Raw genomic sequence first — 14184 nt, 5'->3', positions numbered from 1 at the left:
CTTGTATGGAAATGGATTCATGTATAAACTTTTTATATAATTGCATCTTGTCTTTGGTATGATTGTATTGTGTAAGAAGGCTGTTATAACGAACCTTGTGAAGAAAGGGTCCTAATTAAGGAATATGTTTATTTATGTCAAACAGTGTGGTAGTATTAATTAGAAAACAAATTGATGCGTGAGTAGGGTGGAAAGTGGGAGGATGGAATGCCCTGACGGCACCATCCTACGGATGGGTGGACCCGATTAGTCGGGTAGCTTTCCAATAGATTAAGTGAAAGCCTTACATTAGATAGTTAGGTTCTTGGGCAACTCTATTCTAGAAAACTAGGTCAGCGGCGGCTGTGCCTTGCATAAGATGAGGAAAAAAGCGTTGTCTCTAGACATCAAGTCTAGTAGTTGCCCAATTTTTGATCAATTTCCCTATGGGTGATTTGATGTTTAGGAAATCACGCTCCCCCTGCGGGATAGAGCTAGGTCATACCTATGAATCGTATCCTTGAATCTCTACAGGGTCAAGGTGTCGATGAATAGGAAATTTTTCCCAAGATAAGACTTAGCGGACTATCTTAAGTGTTTCTCCCATTTTTAAAGGGAGGAACCTTACATCATGAGTTTGTTGATTTTAGTTGCGAGAGGATTTACATGAGCAATGATCTCCATAAAGTTTTATGTCCTAGAAATTTTCATAAGAACACTTTTGCCATACTTGTAACTCTTTATCTATAGGTAATGTTCGTATGTTCACATTTTATCTATGTGAAAAACCATAATATAACTACACTTAGCATAAAAAAAGATAAGGTTCAATAGCATGCAACATTTGTGTCATTGAACTCTAACAACCTAATCTTACATTTGTGTCATTGAACTCAACAACCTAATCTTACATTTGTTTCATTGAACTCTAACAACCTAATCTTCTGTCTAAGATTTTTGGAAATGGGAAGGGGGATCACCACAAACATAATACCTAGAAGCTCAAAAGGGGTACCCCCTATACACTTTCAAAGCTCCATCACCATTAGACATTGTTCGAGAGAGATGTTCAAGAGAGATATGGTACACCATCTCATGGAAAAGGTATGATAATAGGAGACTTTGCAAGTGTTTGGAGAGGGGTTACCCCTATACACTTTCAAAGCTCCATCACCATTAGACATTGTTCGAGAGAGATGTTCAAGAGAGATATGGTACACCATCTCACGTTTTCCATGCCAATTTCTCCAAAAGAGCCCAAAGGTAAAAAATATGAGCTTTTTGAATCATGTCATGCTTGAATGGCATATTATTGTGACCTAAATTTGTAAGCGTGTGGAGGGTATCCCTCCCCACACACTTGTAAAGTTTGATCACCATCATATGTTGTTCACGTGAGTTATTGTGCTCCATCTCACGTTTTCTATGCAGGTATTTCTAAGAGGGTACCCCTCCCCACACACTAGCAAAGTTTTGTCACTGTCGCAGATGTCATTCTCGAGCAAGATATAGTGCTCCATCTCATATTTTTTATGCAGGTTTCTCCAAGAGGGCCCAAATGTCAAAAATATGGGTCTACTAAATCCCATCATGACTAACTGTCCCTTGATGATGAAACTTTTCAAGTGTCTAAAGAGGGATACCTCCACACACTTGCAAAGTTTGGTCACCACATCAGACGTGGTTCGGGTGAGATATTGTGGAGAAACCCACATAGAAAACATGAGATGGAGCATGATATCTCACCTGAACAACATCCGATAGCGACGATGAAACTTTGCAAGTATGTGGAGAGGGATACCCCCCACACATGTGCATAGTGAGGTCACCATTAGATGTTTTTTGAACATGGCTAGATTGAGAAAACCCGTATTTTATATGCTTGGGCTCTCTTGTAGAAACCCTATAGAAAACATGAGATGGAACAACATATCTCATCCAAAACATGTTCAATGGTGACAAAACTTTTCAATATGTGGAGAGGGTAGTCCCAAAAAAAATTCAATCATCATCGAATATCGTTCGAGTATGGTGAGATCGAGAAAACCCATATTTTTTGTGTTTGGCTCTCTTGGAGAAACTCGAATGAGATGGAGCACCATATCTTGCCCTAATGACATCCAATGCTTCTCGAAATTTGTAAGCTTGGAGAGGGGTACTTCCCACACACATGAAAATTTTGGTCACCATCAAATGACATCCAATGCTTCTCGAAATTTGTAAGCTTGGAGAGCTCCCCACACACATGAAAATTTTGGTCACCATCAAACATGGTTCATGCAAGATATGGTGCTCCATCTCGCATTTTCTACACGGGTTTCTCCAAGAATTATGGGGTTTCTTGATCCCATTATGTTGTCCAACAACATTTGATGGTGACCAAACTTTGTACGTGTGTGGGGATACTCCTCTCCACACAATTGAAAAGTTTTTTCACCACCACCACCAAATGTCATTTGGGCGAGATAATGTTTCATTTCACGTTTTCTATGCGAGTTTCTCCAAGGAGGGCCCAAACATAGAAAATATAGGTTTTCTTGATCCCGTCATGCTCGAACGACATTCGTTGGTGATCAAGCTTTGTAAGTGTGTGGGGGGGTACCCCTCTCCACACCACATTTAAAAAAAAATCCACCAGCGAACATGATTCAATCGAGATATGGTGCTTCATCTCACGTATTCTAGGTGGGTTTATCCAAGAGGGCCGAAAGGCATAAAATATGGGTTTTCTTGATCCTATCATGCCTGAAAAACATTTTAAACATCTATAAAAGGAGAAATAAATTATCACATAGTTTGAAGAATGTGAGGCACACATATTAAATAGCCACGTATGTATTTAAATAACTTCTAGTTATTAATTGAATACTTGTGAAATTTTTATTTTAAATAATCAAATATTATCTAATAATAACATACGGATTTAAATGAATATTAGATAATTTTTAACTATGGATTAATTACTTATGGAAGTTTTATTTCGTGAATATGCTATGCCGTAATTGTGTATTAGTACATGGTATTAGACCTTCAAGAAATTTTTTCTTTTCGAATGATTAATATATTAGAAATGGTTGCTAATATAATAATACCTCAGCCACTCACCACCATGCATTGAGAGAGAGAGAGAGAGAGAGAGAGAGAGAGAGAGAGAGAGAGAGAGAAACATTGATGGTCTAAAGGAGAAGAAGAGGCAAAAAGCAAATTATGAGGGATAAAAATTAGAGCGAGATGACAAATTGGAGGAGGTTCTAAAAATCCAAGATTCATTACAAAACGATTTAAACATTAGATATAGACACTACAACGCATCGGAAGCACAACAACATTTTCGGAAGGAAAATAGCAAGGGTTTTCAACGATTAGAAGTATTCGCAACGTTTTTACGTTGTTGAGAGCAGCGCTTTTTGCGGTGAAATATCGCTGCTCATCAATAGCGAAATATCGTTGTCCACTAGGTAGCAGCGTGTATATCAGTGAAAAAACGTTGCTATACTGTAAAAATATCCCACTTTGTTTGCCACTTCTTTTGACGTCATGTAGTTTTATCTTTTGAATACAATAAACTTGTACTGTGAGTTTTTTTTTGCAGATTTATACCTTATCTATCACTTCTACCTCTCCTACCCTATCCTCCTCAAGCTCAAGCTCAAGCAAGGTACTCTTTTCATTTATCTCCTATGCAAAAACAAGCTTTCCATGAAAGCTTTCTTGTGAGTATTTCCTTTCTCTTTCCTCCCTTTTAAGTTTTTCTTTTCTTCTTTTTTCCTTCTTATTGAAGCTTAACCATTACGAGTATTTTCCCTTCTTATTTTTCCATGATTAAGAGCTTTCCATTAATCTTCATATGGTAAGAGATCTTGATTTTTCTTAATACTTTTTTTCCTTGATTTAGTTTAATTTTGTAGGTTTTAAACACATACAAGCCTCATAAGAGAACTCTTTCTTATATATTTCTTCTTTCATGCTTTTACAAGTTTATAGGGTTTTAAGTTTATGGCTTTTATTAATACTTTTTTTTTTCTTATTTTGGTTTGATTTTGTAGGTTTTGATCACATACAAGCTTCACAAGGTAAGAGATCTCTTTCTTGTATGTTTCTTCTATTATGCTTTTACATATTATAGGGTTTGTAAGTTTAGGGTTTTAAGATTAGGGATTGTTATTTTTTCCATGCTCTATAGATAGCCTTTAGAGAGCTATGCTTCTCTCAAGAGATGGCCATATGCATAAGCTTTATGCTGATAGCTTCCAATGCGTGCCGGTAGCTACCTATGCATGCCGATAGCTATCGGCATAAGCTTTATGCCGATAGCTTCCAATGCTGCTGGTAGCTACCTATGCATGCCAGTAGCTTCCTATGCATGCCAGTAGCTTCCAATGCATATCGATCTAGGCATGCCAATAGCTTCCAAGGCATGCCACTACCAATGCATGCTAATAGCAACCTAGGCATACCGGCGGTAGCTTCCAATGCATGCTAAAAGCTTCCAAGGCATGCCGATAGTAACCTAGGCATGCCGGTAGCTTCCAATGCATATCGGTAGCAACCTAGGCATGTCGATAGCAACCTAGGAATGCCGGTAGCTTCCTATGCATGCCCTAGCTTCCAATGCATGCATGTAGCTTCCTAGGCATGCTGGTAGCTTCCTAGACTTGACAGTAGCAACCTATGCATACGGTAGCTACTTAGGCATGCTGGTAGCTACTTATGCATGCCGGTAGCTTCCAATGCATGCTGGTAGCACCCTAGGCATGCCGATAGCCTTATGCATTTGCCATATGCATAAGAGTTTTAAGTATTTATATTTTTTCTTGGATAGATGGTAAATAACTTGCGGCAGGAGAAGTCAATATCCCAACAATATTTGTAAGTATATATTAGCCTCAAATTGTATCTTACCTTTTAATTAAAGAAGGTTATCTTAAATAATAACTTTCTAAAATGTTTATTTGTTTGTATATCTGTAGCTTAAAGCAGTGGACCGCTCCCTATGCAAGATGAATATGATTTTGCATTACAACGAGGTTTGGAAGCTCTATTTGAAAGGGTGCAAGACGAAGGATATATTGTTATTACTGGAGGACATGCTTGGCAAAGCATGGCAAGTAAGTACATTTCTAAATTATAAACCTCTTTTTTTTGCAAAACTGATTTTCACTTGTGTTAGTTTTATTGTGTTTTAGGATCATATAACTAGAAATGATGGTACAAATGTCCAAGCAAGAAGTAATGGAAATGTGAGAAGCAAAGGGGGTAGAGCTGCAAAGGAACAATAATAATCACAATGCATGAGATGTAGCCCCCCTCAATCGAGCCCCTAGCTCCATAGATTTTTATTACGTTTTATCTTGTATATGAGTTTTTTGGAATCATACACTTATGTAATTCCGCCAAGTATTATGATTGAATTTCGACATTCCTAAAACCATGAATTGCAATTGTCCTTTTTTTTTGTATTTGTCAAGTTTTACATTACACTTGTCCATGACAATGAGTAGGACATGAAGTTGTGTTAGTTTAACTGTGTCTACATTAGAAAAAAAAGAGCTAGGAGAGAGACTGGGGAGTCATGTGCAAATTCCCGAGTTAGCCCTAGTTTTTTTTTACTATACAGTATATTCGCTGCTTATTAGCAGTGAAAATAGCAGTGATATTTCATTGCCTAGCAGCGATATTAGGCTGCGAAGCAGCGACAATACTATTTTTGCTACTGAGCAGCGAACTCGTTGTAGCGAAAATAGTAGTAAACTGGGCCGGACATCTCTGCTCTGTATCCTTCTAGCTATAAAAGCATTGCTATTTTGCTAAACTCTCATTTTGTTGTAGTGAGAGAACTCATTCATCACATCATATTACTTGCACTTTCAAATAGGGTTCAGGAAAAGATAGGTTTGCCTAAAAAGACCTTCTCAAATTGAGGGAATTAGAAGGAAAAAAACCTCCTAAAAAATTTTCAAGTTTTAGTTATATTTAGATTTCCGTGTAAAGAAAAAGCTTGTTCAAAATTACAATTTCCTCTTCAATTCATGATGAAAAGGATCGATGAAAAGTTAACTTCCCAAAGAAAAAGAGAAAAAAAAAAGGGGGAAAAATGATGTACCACCAAGAATTTTGTACTTAAAAGAAAAATAAATTAATTGGGAGGAGGTGTTCGTAAAGCCCCACAGCTTTCTCGTGCAGGAAGCGATACCTTACCAACAAAGAGGATTGATTGACCTGTGGGCTGTGAGTCGTCTTGTCACCGTGTTGGTGCGAGACTTCGTCAAAAGAGACGGCGCCGTGCCGTGTGCGGTTCCGGCATCTCAACAAGTCAGGCCTTCGGTTTCTGGCCGTAGGACTCGACCACCATTCCTTCTTCCTACCACTATTACGTTGATTTCACCGTTGATCTCTCTTAATCCCGCATTACCATAATTTCTGTTGTTTCAGCTGATTACGCAATGAGACTAGCCTTCTCCCTAACGTTCGCCCTCCTGGCGCTGATCCTGCTCTCGCATGCAATGGCGCCTTCGACATTAGCAGCAGCAGGCAAGCTGAGTGGAATTGCTGTGTCTTCTTTTTGTCATAATTCGAATACTGCACTCCGTGTGTTATAATTATCGACGTTTATGATAATGTTTAATATAATTGCGCCAGCCTTAGCGTCCATCAATTCTTTCAATGTTAATAGTTATGCTTGGATAAAGTATCGTTTAGCACCTGCAGCACATTCAATAATGGAGTTTTAATCGATGAAATGCAGCCGCCGGACCTGAACCCGAGAGCTTCAGAAGCAGAGCAGATGATGATCAACCAATTCTTTCAATGTTAATAGTTATACTTGGATAAAGTATCGTTTAGCGAAAGTATTAAGCACCTGCAGCTCATTCAATAATGGAGTTCTAATCGATGAAATGCAGCTCGACCTGAACCCGAGAGCTTCAGAAGCAGAGCAGATGATGATCAACCAGCAGCTGTGAAAGCTTTGGAATTAGCAGATGTAAACATTTATTTTTCTCTCGATCATGAGTGTACTGTAGACATTGCATGGCGATTAATTAATTTCTTGCGTGCAAATTTATCTGATGTAGCATTGGGTTTCTGGTTCCCCACTTCTTCTCAGGAGAAGCGGCAGGCCGATGGCTTGACGAAGACGAAGCGCTTGCTAATATCAGACGAATCTCCTGGATCTCCTGGAAGGCTGGATCTCCTGGATCTCCTGGCCCCAACTGCTGTTGAGTGTTCCAGCCTCAGTCTAGGGAGTTTCAATTTAATACAAATTTTCGAAGGCTATTCTTACGACGAACTTAGGAGCCAACTTAGAAGTGACTCTTTTCCTAAAATCAACATTTGAATCCATGCCCATATAACTCAGGTGTTGGCTATATATGTACATTTAAATCCATGCCCATATAACTTACCTTCATAGGTGTTGGCTATATATGTACATACGTCTCTCTCTCTCTCTCTTCCTCTCCGTCAATTGGGTGTATAACCCTCTAAGTCAACGTTAAGCGTCTCTCTCTCTTTCTCTCTCTCTCTCTCTCTTAGAGAATGATAGAAATTGCACACTTTAACTTCCACTTCCAATGTAAATTATTGGTGCTACCTAACTTTCTTCATTTCGATTGTGGATGTGCTCTCTAGCTTTTTTATTGTGGATGTACTCTATAGCTTTCCCTCACTAGCACAAGTGATTGTGGATGTGCTCTTCAGCTTTTTGATTGTGGATGTACTCTCTAGCTTTCCCTCACTAGCACAAGTGGTGGTGAGTGAGGATGCTACATTACATTAGCAACCAACAGCAACAAGTGGTGGTAAGTGAGGACGTTACATTACATTAGCAACCATTTTGATTGAGCATTTGACATGAAACTAAACTAGCAAAAGATTCTTCAAGGTCTAATGTATAAGTTTATGATGTGCAAAAGATTTTTTTCATAAGTATTTAACTCATAATTAGAAATTATCTAATATTCATTTAGATGTATACATTATGATTTAATATTTGGTTAACAAGACTCTTATACATGCAATCACACTATTTTGGAATCGAGCCAGGTTAAGTGCTTCAAATGATATAAAATTTTGGGATTTAGCCAAACTTATGCCATGAGTAATGCTTGTTAAAATGATTTTTGTGTATACATAAGCCTAAGAATAACCTTTTTGAGCCCCCGCGGTCAGACATTGTACATAAGAGGCTTGTATATAAGTTAATCTCAATATTAAAAAACGCACTTTCCCATTATCATAACTGAGTTTTATCTTGAGCTCTTGTTGTGTGTGTTTTCCCTCTCTCTCATGTGCATGCAATTAAATTGTGTTATGTGTTTTGCTTGATGTTGTTGCTTATTGCTTTCTCTCTCCTCTCTCACTTGTAGTTGGCTTGTTCTCCTTCTCTCCATATTGTGAGCACGCTAGCTAGCATTTTGGAGTAGAGATAGAGCTCTTCCATAGCTCTCTCCTCATTTTCTCCCTGCCCACTCTTACAAAGTATCAATGGAATGACACCACATTAGTGATGCAAGTGAGGTGATCTAACTTTCCCATAAGAGGCAGCGGTCATTCTTGACGGCTAGAGGTAAGTTCCCACATTGACCCTTGCATTCTTCCCTTCTTCCCATCATGCAAGCCATTACAGTGTTCCTAGTGGTGAACATTGAGGATCATGAGCCACAATGAAAACTTAATTCTTTCCTCTTCCCCCCAGCATCATGTAAGCCATAAGATCAATGTTCCTTGGTGAACATTGAGGATCATGGGCCACAAGAGAATCCTGTTATCTAGTAGTAATTACCCACAAGGTCTCTAGGCATGGTTCAAAACATAATGACCTAATTAACTAGTGTTTAAGTGCAACGGATCTGATGTCTCTCGAGACGACGGCATTCCGGCTCAGCGGCTCGATATTTGTACCGTTTACGGGGCTGTCCAGCCTATGTGGCTATCCGAATGGTCTAACCTAGCATGCCCGGTGGGTCGAATTCCCAATCCGATGACTCGAACCATTAGTCTTTCAGTCTTCCTTGATGTTGGCAATCACTCGGAGATAGGGACCATGATAGATGCTCCTTAGCATCTTCCTTAGCCTGGGGGAGTTTTGATTGCATCATGCTGGTGAATCCTCCTCTACAACCTTAGTGCCCAAAGTCTTGAACCCAATGGTAGGCACATCTGCGCGACAGTGCCATAGGAGTACAGGTCCTTCTTGGCATGTTCCTCAACATTGTTTTTTTAGTTTTGTGAGGATACTCTGCTCCTGATCTTATTAGGCGGCAGAGTCACATCAGTGACCATGCCCTTCATGGTAGAAGTAAATTGGCCTCCACATTGCTATTCCAAGAAATCCTAACCTTGACATGCTTTGGGACATTCCTAATCCCTTGGGTCCGAAAGCTTTAGTCTCTTCGACTCCACCCATCTCATCATCATTATTTCCAGGAGGGTTTAGATTGTTTGGGTTGGGAAGAGCGGGGACGAGGTTGGGCAGACGCTGCGGGTTGAAGGCATGCTGCTACAAAAAGGGTTGAGTCAAGTTTGGTGCAGAGGGTCACATTCTTGGCCTCTTCGATGTTGGTGGCTGAGCGAGCTATGCACTGGCCAAACATGTGATATGCTGGTTGCTAAGTTATGCCAAAAATATCAAGTTATGCTGGTCGCTCAGTTATGCCACATATGATATGAGTAGTGCCACATGTGAACATGGGATAACCAAGGACACTTTTCTCCCTTTGGGTTTTTCCCCTTGGATATTAGGTGTGAAAGGACATCACATTTATTGTATTTTGATATTGTGGAGTCAACTCTCTTACTCCACACATTCTATGCCATCTTTTTTTGTGAGCATCAATCACCATCTCTCTCTTGAATGTGCTTGTTTCTCTGTGTGCCTCAGTTTGTGTGCAACCCTAACCTGACAGTGGTATCAGAGCTGGAGTCACCTCCCTGCCTTCTGCACTTCCGTCATTGGTGTCGCCCACAGTTCCGTCTGTTCTCCAGCACCGCCAATTTGCTAGTTCAGAGCTTCGCCACCCGTTTCAGCCTCCAACACGGGCGGTGATAGTGTAGAGGGCTCCACCACTATCCCCGCCCATGGGCGATGCTCGCACCTCAGCAGGCGACGCTCAGCCGCACCTTCTGGGTCCCCAACTCCAGTAACAAGGCCATTCCATTACTGACTCCGTCCGTCTTTGTCACCGGGGATCTCACCGTGCCATCCCGTTGCCTTCGCAGTCGCCATCACCGAAGAGCTTATTCACATGTGCCGTCGTCTGTCCACCATCGTCTTTGTCTTCTGTCCACGTCGACACCACCTGCATAGTCACAGCTCCAAGGTCTAGCCTTGTGCCATCTGCATAGTCACCTTGCTGCCTTTGACACCAATAGTAACTCTCGTGTGCTCACTGTAGACCGGACCGTACAATAGCTCCCGGTCTTCAACTTGCCGTACGTGCTACTTGCACCTCATTGGAGATTTGGAGAACTTGAAGATTGGAGAAGACCGACACTGATAATCTTTAGAAACTTTCAAATAAACCAACGCTCCTGGCTCAAAAGACCGAGGTGAGCATTCCCTATATCAACATAAAACCATGCTCTATCCTGATAGAATCCTAAGCTTCGGTAAGCATTTCTTGCATATCACGCAAGAAATCCCTCAATGCATCAAGCTCAATACCCTTAAGACCAACATCAATAGGTGTCCTGTGTTAATACCCATACATAAGCATAAATGTAACCAGTAACCGTATGCTTAGAACTATATAGGTAAATTCCATCATTGGAAGATACTTTTTCCAACTCAATGGTTTTCTAGATATATATGCACGAAGCATATCCTCTAAAATCTGATTCACATGCTGTGTTTTCCCATCAGACTGCGGGTGATCAAAGGAGCTCATACTCAAAGTAGTTTCCAATTTTTTGAAAACTTTTTGCCAAAAATGAGCCGTGAACTTAGAGTCTGATCGCTCACAATACCATAAGGTAGACCATAGAGTCTAAACAAATGATTGACAAATTGGTAAGCCAACTACGACACTTTGACTATTATCTTTGTAGGTAAAAACCTAGCCATCTTTGTCAATCTATCCACAACTACCCAAATGGCATTGTGATCCTTGCTCATACGTGAAATTCCCAAAATGAAATCTATGGGAATACTTTGCTACTTTTGAGACATAATATCCAAAGGATGTAATAACCCAACAGATTTAAGGCGTTTAGCCTTGTTTTTCTGACATTGATGACATCAGACCACATAACTCTGAATAAAATCGTTCATTTTTTGCCAGTAGAATGTTCTTCTAACAAAAGCCAAGGTTCGCTATATGCCAAGATGTCTTGCTGATGGTGCATCTTGGCACTCAAAGAGGATCCTGAGTCTAATTTCCGGCACATTTGGCACGCAAGAGACCATTCTGAATAAAAAATTGGTTGGCTTTTCCTTGATTCACCAAGTTTTTATCTACCCCACAGTTAGACCCTGACTCTGCCAAATTCCAATACTTTCCAAAGAAAATATCTATACTGCATTTTTCCCTGAGTGAATCGTACAAGTTAGAAGTAATTTCTGTGAAGCAAAGTTCATTAACTTCACCAATTCGACTCAACGCATCAGCAATGTGATTCAAGTTACCTTTCATGTATTTAACCAAAGTCCTACATCAACTCAACCCATTTGGCCTTTCTACCTTTCAAGTCCGATTGATCACAAATGTACAGCAAAGACTAGTCATTTACAAGACCATAAACTGAGACCCGTAGAGATACGGTCTCCATGCCTTTAAAGCATAAATGATCCCATACAATTCTTTCTCTTGAACTGGGTACCTAGTCTGTGCATCGTTGAGTTTCTTACTCTCGAAGGCCACAAGTTTCCCATCATCCTGGAACAAAGCTGCACCTACCGCAAAATCACTAGCATCAGTCTCAAAGATCCAAATCTATACTTAAGCCATCTCGAGAGATCTTATAACCTAGGTATAACAATTCCTTCTTGAAGAAATCACACTTAGATAATTTACAATATAGTTTCTCCTTCCTGAGCTTTCCTAGAACCTCTTTAAGATGATTCTCATGCTCAACCAAAGTTTTACTGTATATCAAAATGTCATCTAAGAAAACCACCATGCATTTTCCTAATAGATCCTGAAATAAATTATTCATCATCTGTTGGAAAGTTGTTCGTGCATTAGTGAGACCAAAGGGTAACACTAAAAATTCGTAATGGTCATAACGTGATCTAAAAGCAGTTTTAGGAACATTATTCCTCTACAATACAAATATGATGATGATAACCGGTTCGCAAATCAAGCTTTGTGAAATACTTAGCTCCTTGTTGCAACAACCTATCAATAAGATCGTCTGATCTAGGTAATGGGTATTTGTTTTTAATTGTAACCTTGTTAAGATGTTTGTAATCAATACACATCCGCCAGGTACCTTGATCTTTTTTCTTCCTACCAATATTACGTTGATCTCTCTTAATCCCGCATTACCATAATTTCTGTTATTTCAGCTGATTACGCAATGAGACTAGCCTTCTCCCTAACGTTCGCCCTCCTTGCGCTCCTGCTCTCGCATGCAATGGCGCCTTCGACATTAGCAGCAGCAGGCAAGCTGAGTGGAATTGCTGTGTCTTCTTTTTGTCATAATTCGAATACTGCACTCCGTGTGTTATAATTATCGACGTTTATGATAATGTTTAATATAATTGCGCCAGCTTTAGCGTCCATCAATTCTTTCAATGTTAATAGTTATGCTTGGATAAAGTATCGTTTAGCGAAAGTATTAAGCACCTGCAGCACATTCAATAATGGAGTTCTAATCGATGAAATGCAGCCGCCGGACCTGAACCCGAGAGCTTCAGAAGCAGAGCAGATGATGATCAACCAGCAGCTGTGAAAGCTTTGGAATTAGCAGATGTAAACATTGATTTTTCTCTCGATCATGAGTGTACTGTAGACATTGCATGGCGATTAATTAATTTCTTGCGTGCAAATTTATCTGATGTAGCATTGGGTTTCTGGTTCCCCACTTCTTCTCAGGAGAAGCGGCAGGCCGATGGATTGACAAAGACGAAGCGCTTGCTAATACCAGACGAATCTCCTGGATCTTCTGGCCCCAACTGCTGTTGAGTGTTCCAGCCTCAGTCTAGGCAGTTTCAATTTAATACAAATTTTCGAAGGCTATTCTTACGACGAACTTAGGAGCCAACTTAGAAGTGACTCTTTTCCTAAAATCAACATTTGAATCCATGCCCACATAACTCAGGTGTTGGCTATATATGTACATTTAAATCCATGCCCATATAACTCACCTTCATAGGTGAGTTATAACTCAGGTGTTGGCTATATATGTACATTTAAATCCATGCCCATATAACTCACCTTCATAGGTGTTGCCTATATATGTACATTACACTTGTCCCCCATGACAATGAGTAGGACATGAAGTTGTGTTAGTTTAACTGTGTCTACATTAGAAAAAAAAGAGCTAGGACAGACTGGGGAGTCATGTACAAATTCCTGAGTTAGCTCTAGTTTTTTTTACTATACAGTATATTCGCTGCTTAGCAGTGAAAATAGCAGTGATATTTCGTTGCCTACTAGCAGCGATATTAGGCTGCGAAGCAACGACAATACTATTTTTGCTACTGAGCAGCGAACCCGTTGTAGCGAAAATAGTAGTAAAAACGACATCTCTGCTCTGTACCCTTCTAGTTATGAAAGCGTTGCTATTTTGCTAAACTCTCATTTTGTTGTAGTGAGAGAACTCATTCATCACATCATATTACTTGTAGTATTAATAGTTATGCTTGGATAAAGTATCGTTTAGCGAAAGTATTAAGCACCTGTAGCTCATTCTATAATGGAGTTCTAATCGATGAAATGCAGCCGGACCTGAACCCGAGAGCTTCAGAAGCAGAGCAGATGATGATCAACCAGCAGCTGTGAAAGCTTTGGAATTAGCAGATGTAAACATTTATTTTTCTCTCGATCATGAGTGTATTGTAGACATTGCATGGCGATTAATTAATTTCTTGCGTGCAAATTTATCTGATGTAGCATTGGGTTTCTAGTTCCCCACTTCTTCTCAGGAGAAGCGGCAGGCCGATGGCTTGACGAAGACGAAGCGCTTGCTAATATCAGACGGATCTCCTGGATCTCTTGGTCCCAACTGCTATTGAGTGTTGTTCCAGAGGCTGAGGCTGTTGAG

The 14184-nt window shown here is 40.0% G+C and overlaps 1 protein-coding gene and 1 long non-coding RNA gene across 2 annotated transcripts; both read left to right on the top strand.

Moving 5' to 3' along the window:
• Positions 1–6204: 6204 nt before the first annotated feature.
• Positions 6205–7400, top strand: LOC147639847 (uncharacterized). Its single transcript, XM_086822586.1, has 4 exons — positions 6205–6313; positions 6412–6510; positions 6882–6961; positions 7085–7400. Exons 2-4 carry the CDS (start codon positions 6423–6425, stop codon positions 7313–7315), a joined length of 399 nt encoding a protein of 132 aa, XP_086678712.1. The 5' UTR covers positions 6205–6313; positions 6412–6422; the 3' UTR covers positions 7316–7400.
• A 5044-nt stretch (positions 7401–12444) lies between these two features.
• Positions 12445–13278, top strand: LOC147639846 (uncharacterized). Its single transcript, XR_015269564.1, has 3 exons — positions 12445–12580; positions 12808–12890; positions 13014–13278. It is a non-coding gene; the product is annotated as an uncharacterized LOC147639846 (long non-coding RNA).
• Positions 13279–14184: the final 906 nt, after the last annotated feature.

The sequence above is a fragment of the Cibotium barometz genome, chromosome 3 (genome assembly GCF_041138505.1).
Source record: "Cibotium barometz isolate CiBa-2024 chromosome 3, ASM4113850v1, whole genome shotgun sequence".
In the NCBI taxonomy this organism is placed as follows: domain Eukaryota; kingdom Viridiplantae; phylum Streptophyta; class Polypodiopsida; order Cyatheales; family Cibotiaceae; genus Cibotium; species Cibotium barometz.
The sequence above is the reverse complement of the archived record's forward strand: the minus strand, read 5'-3'. Positions and strand labels throughout refer to the sequence as shown.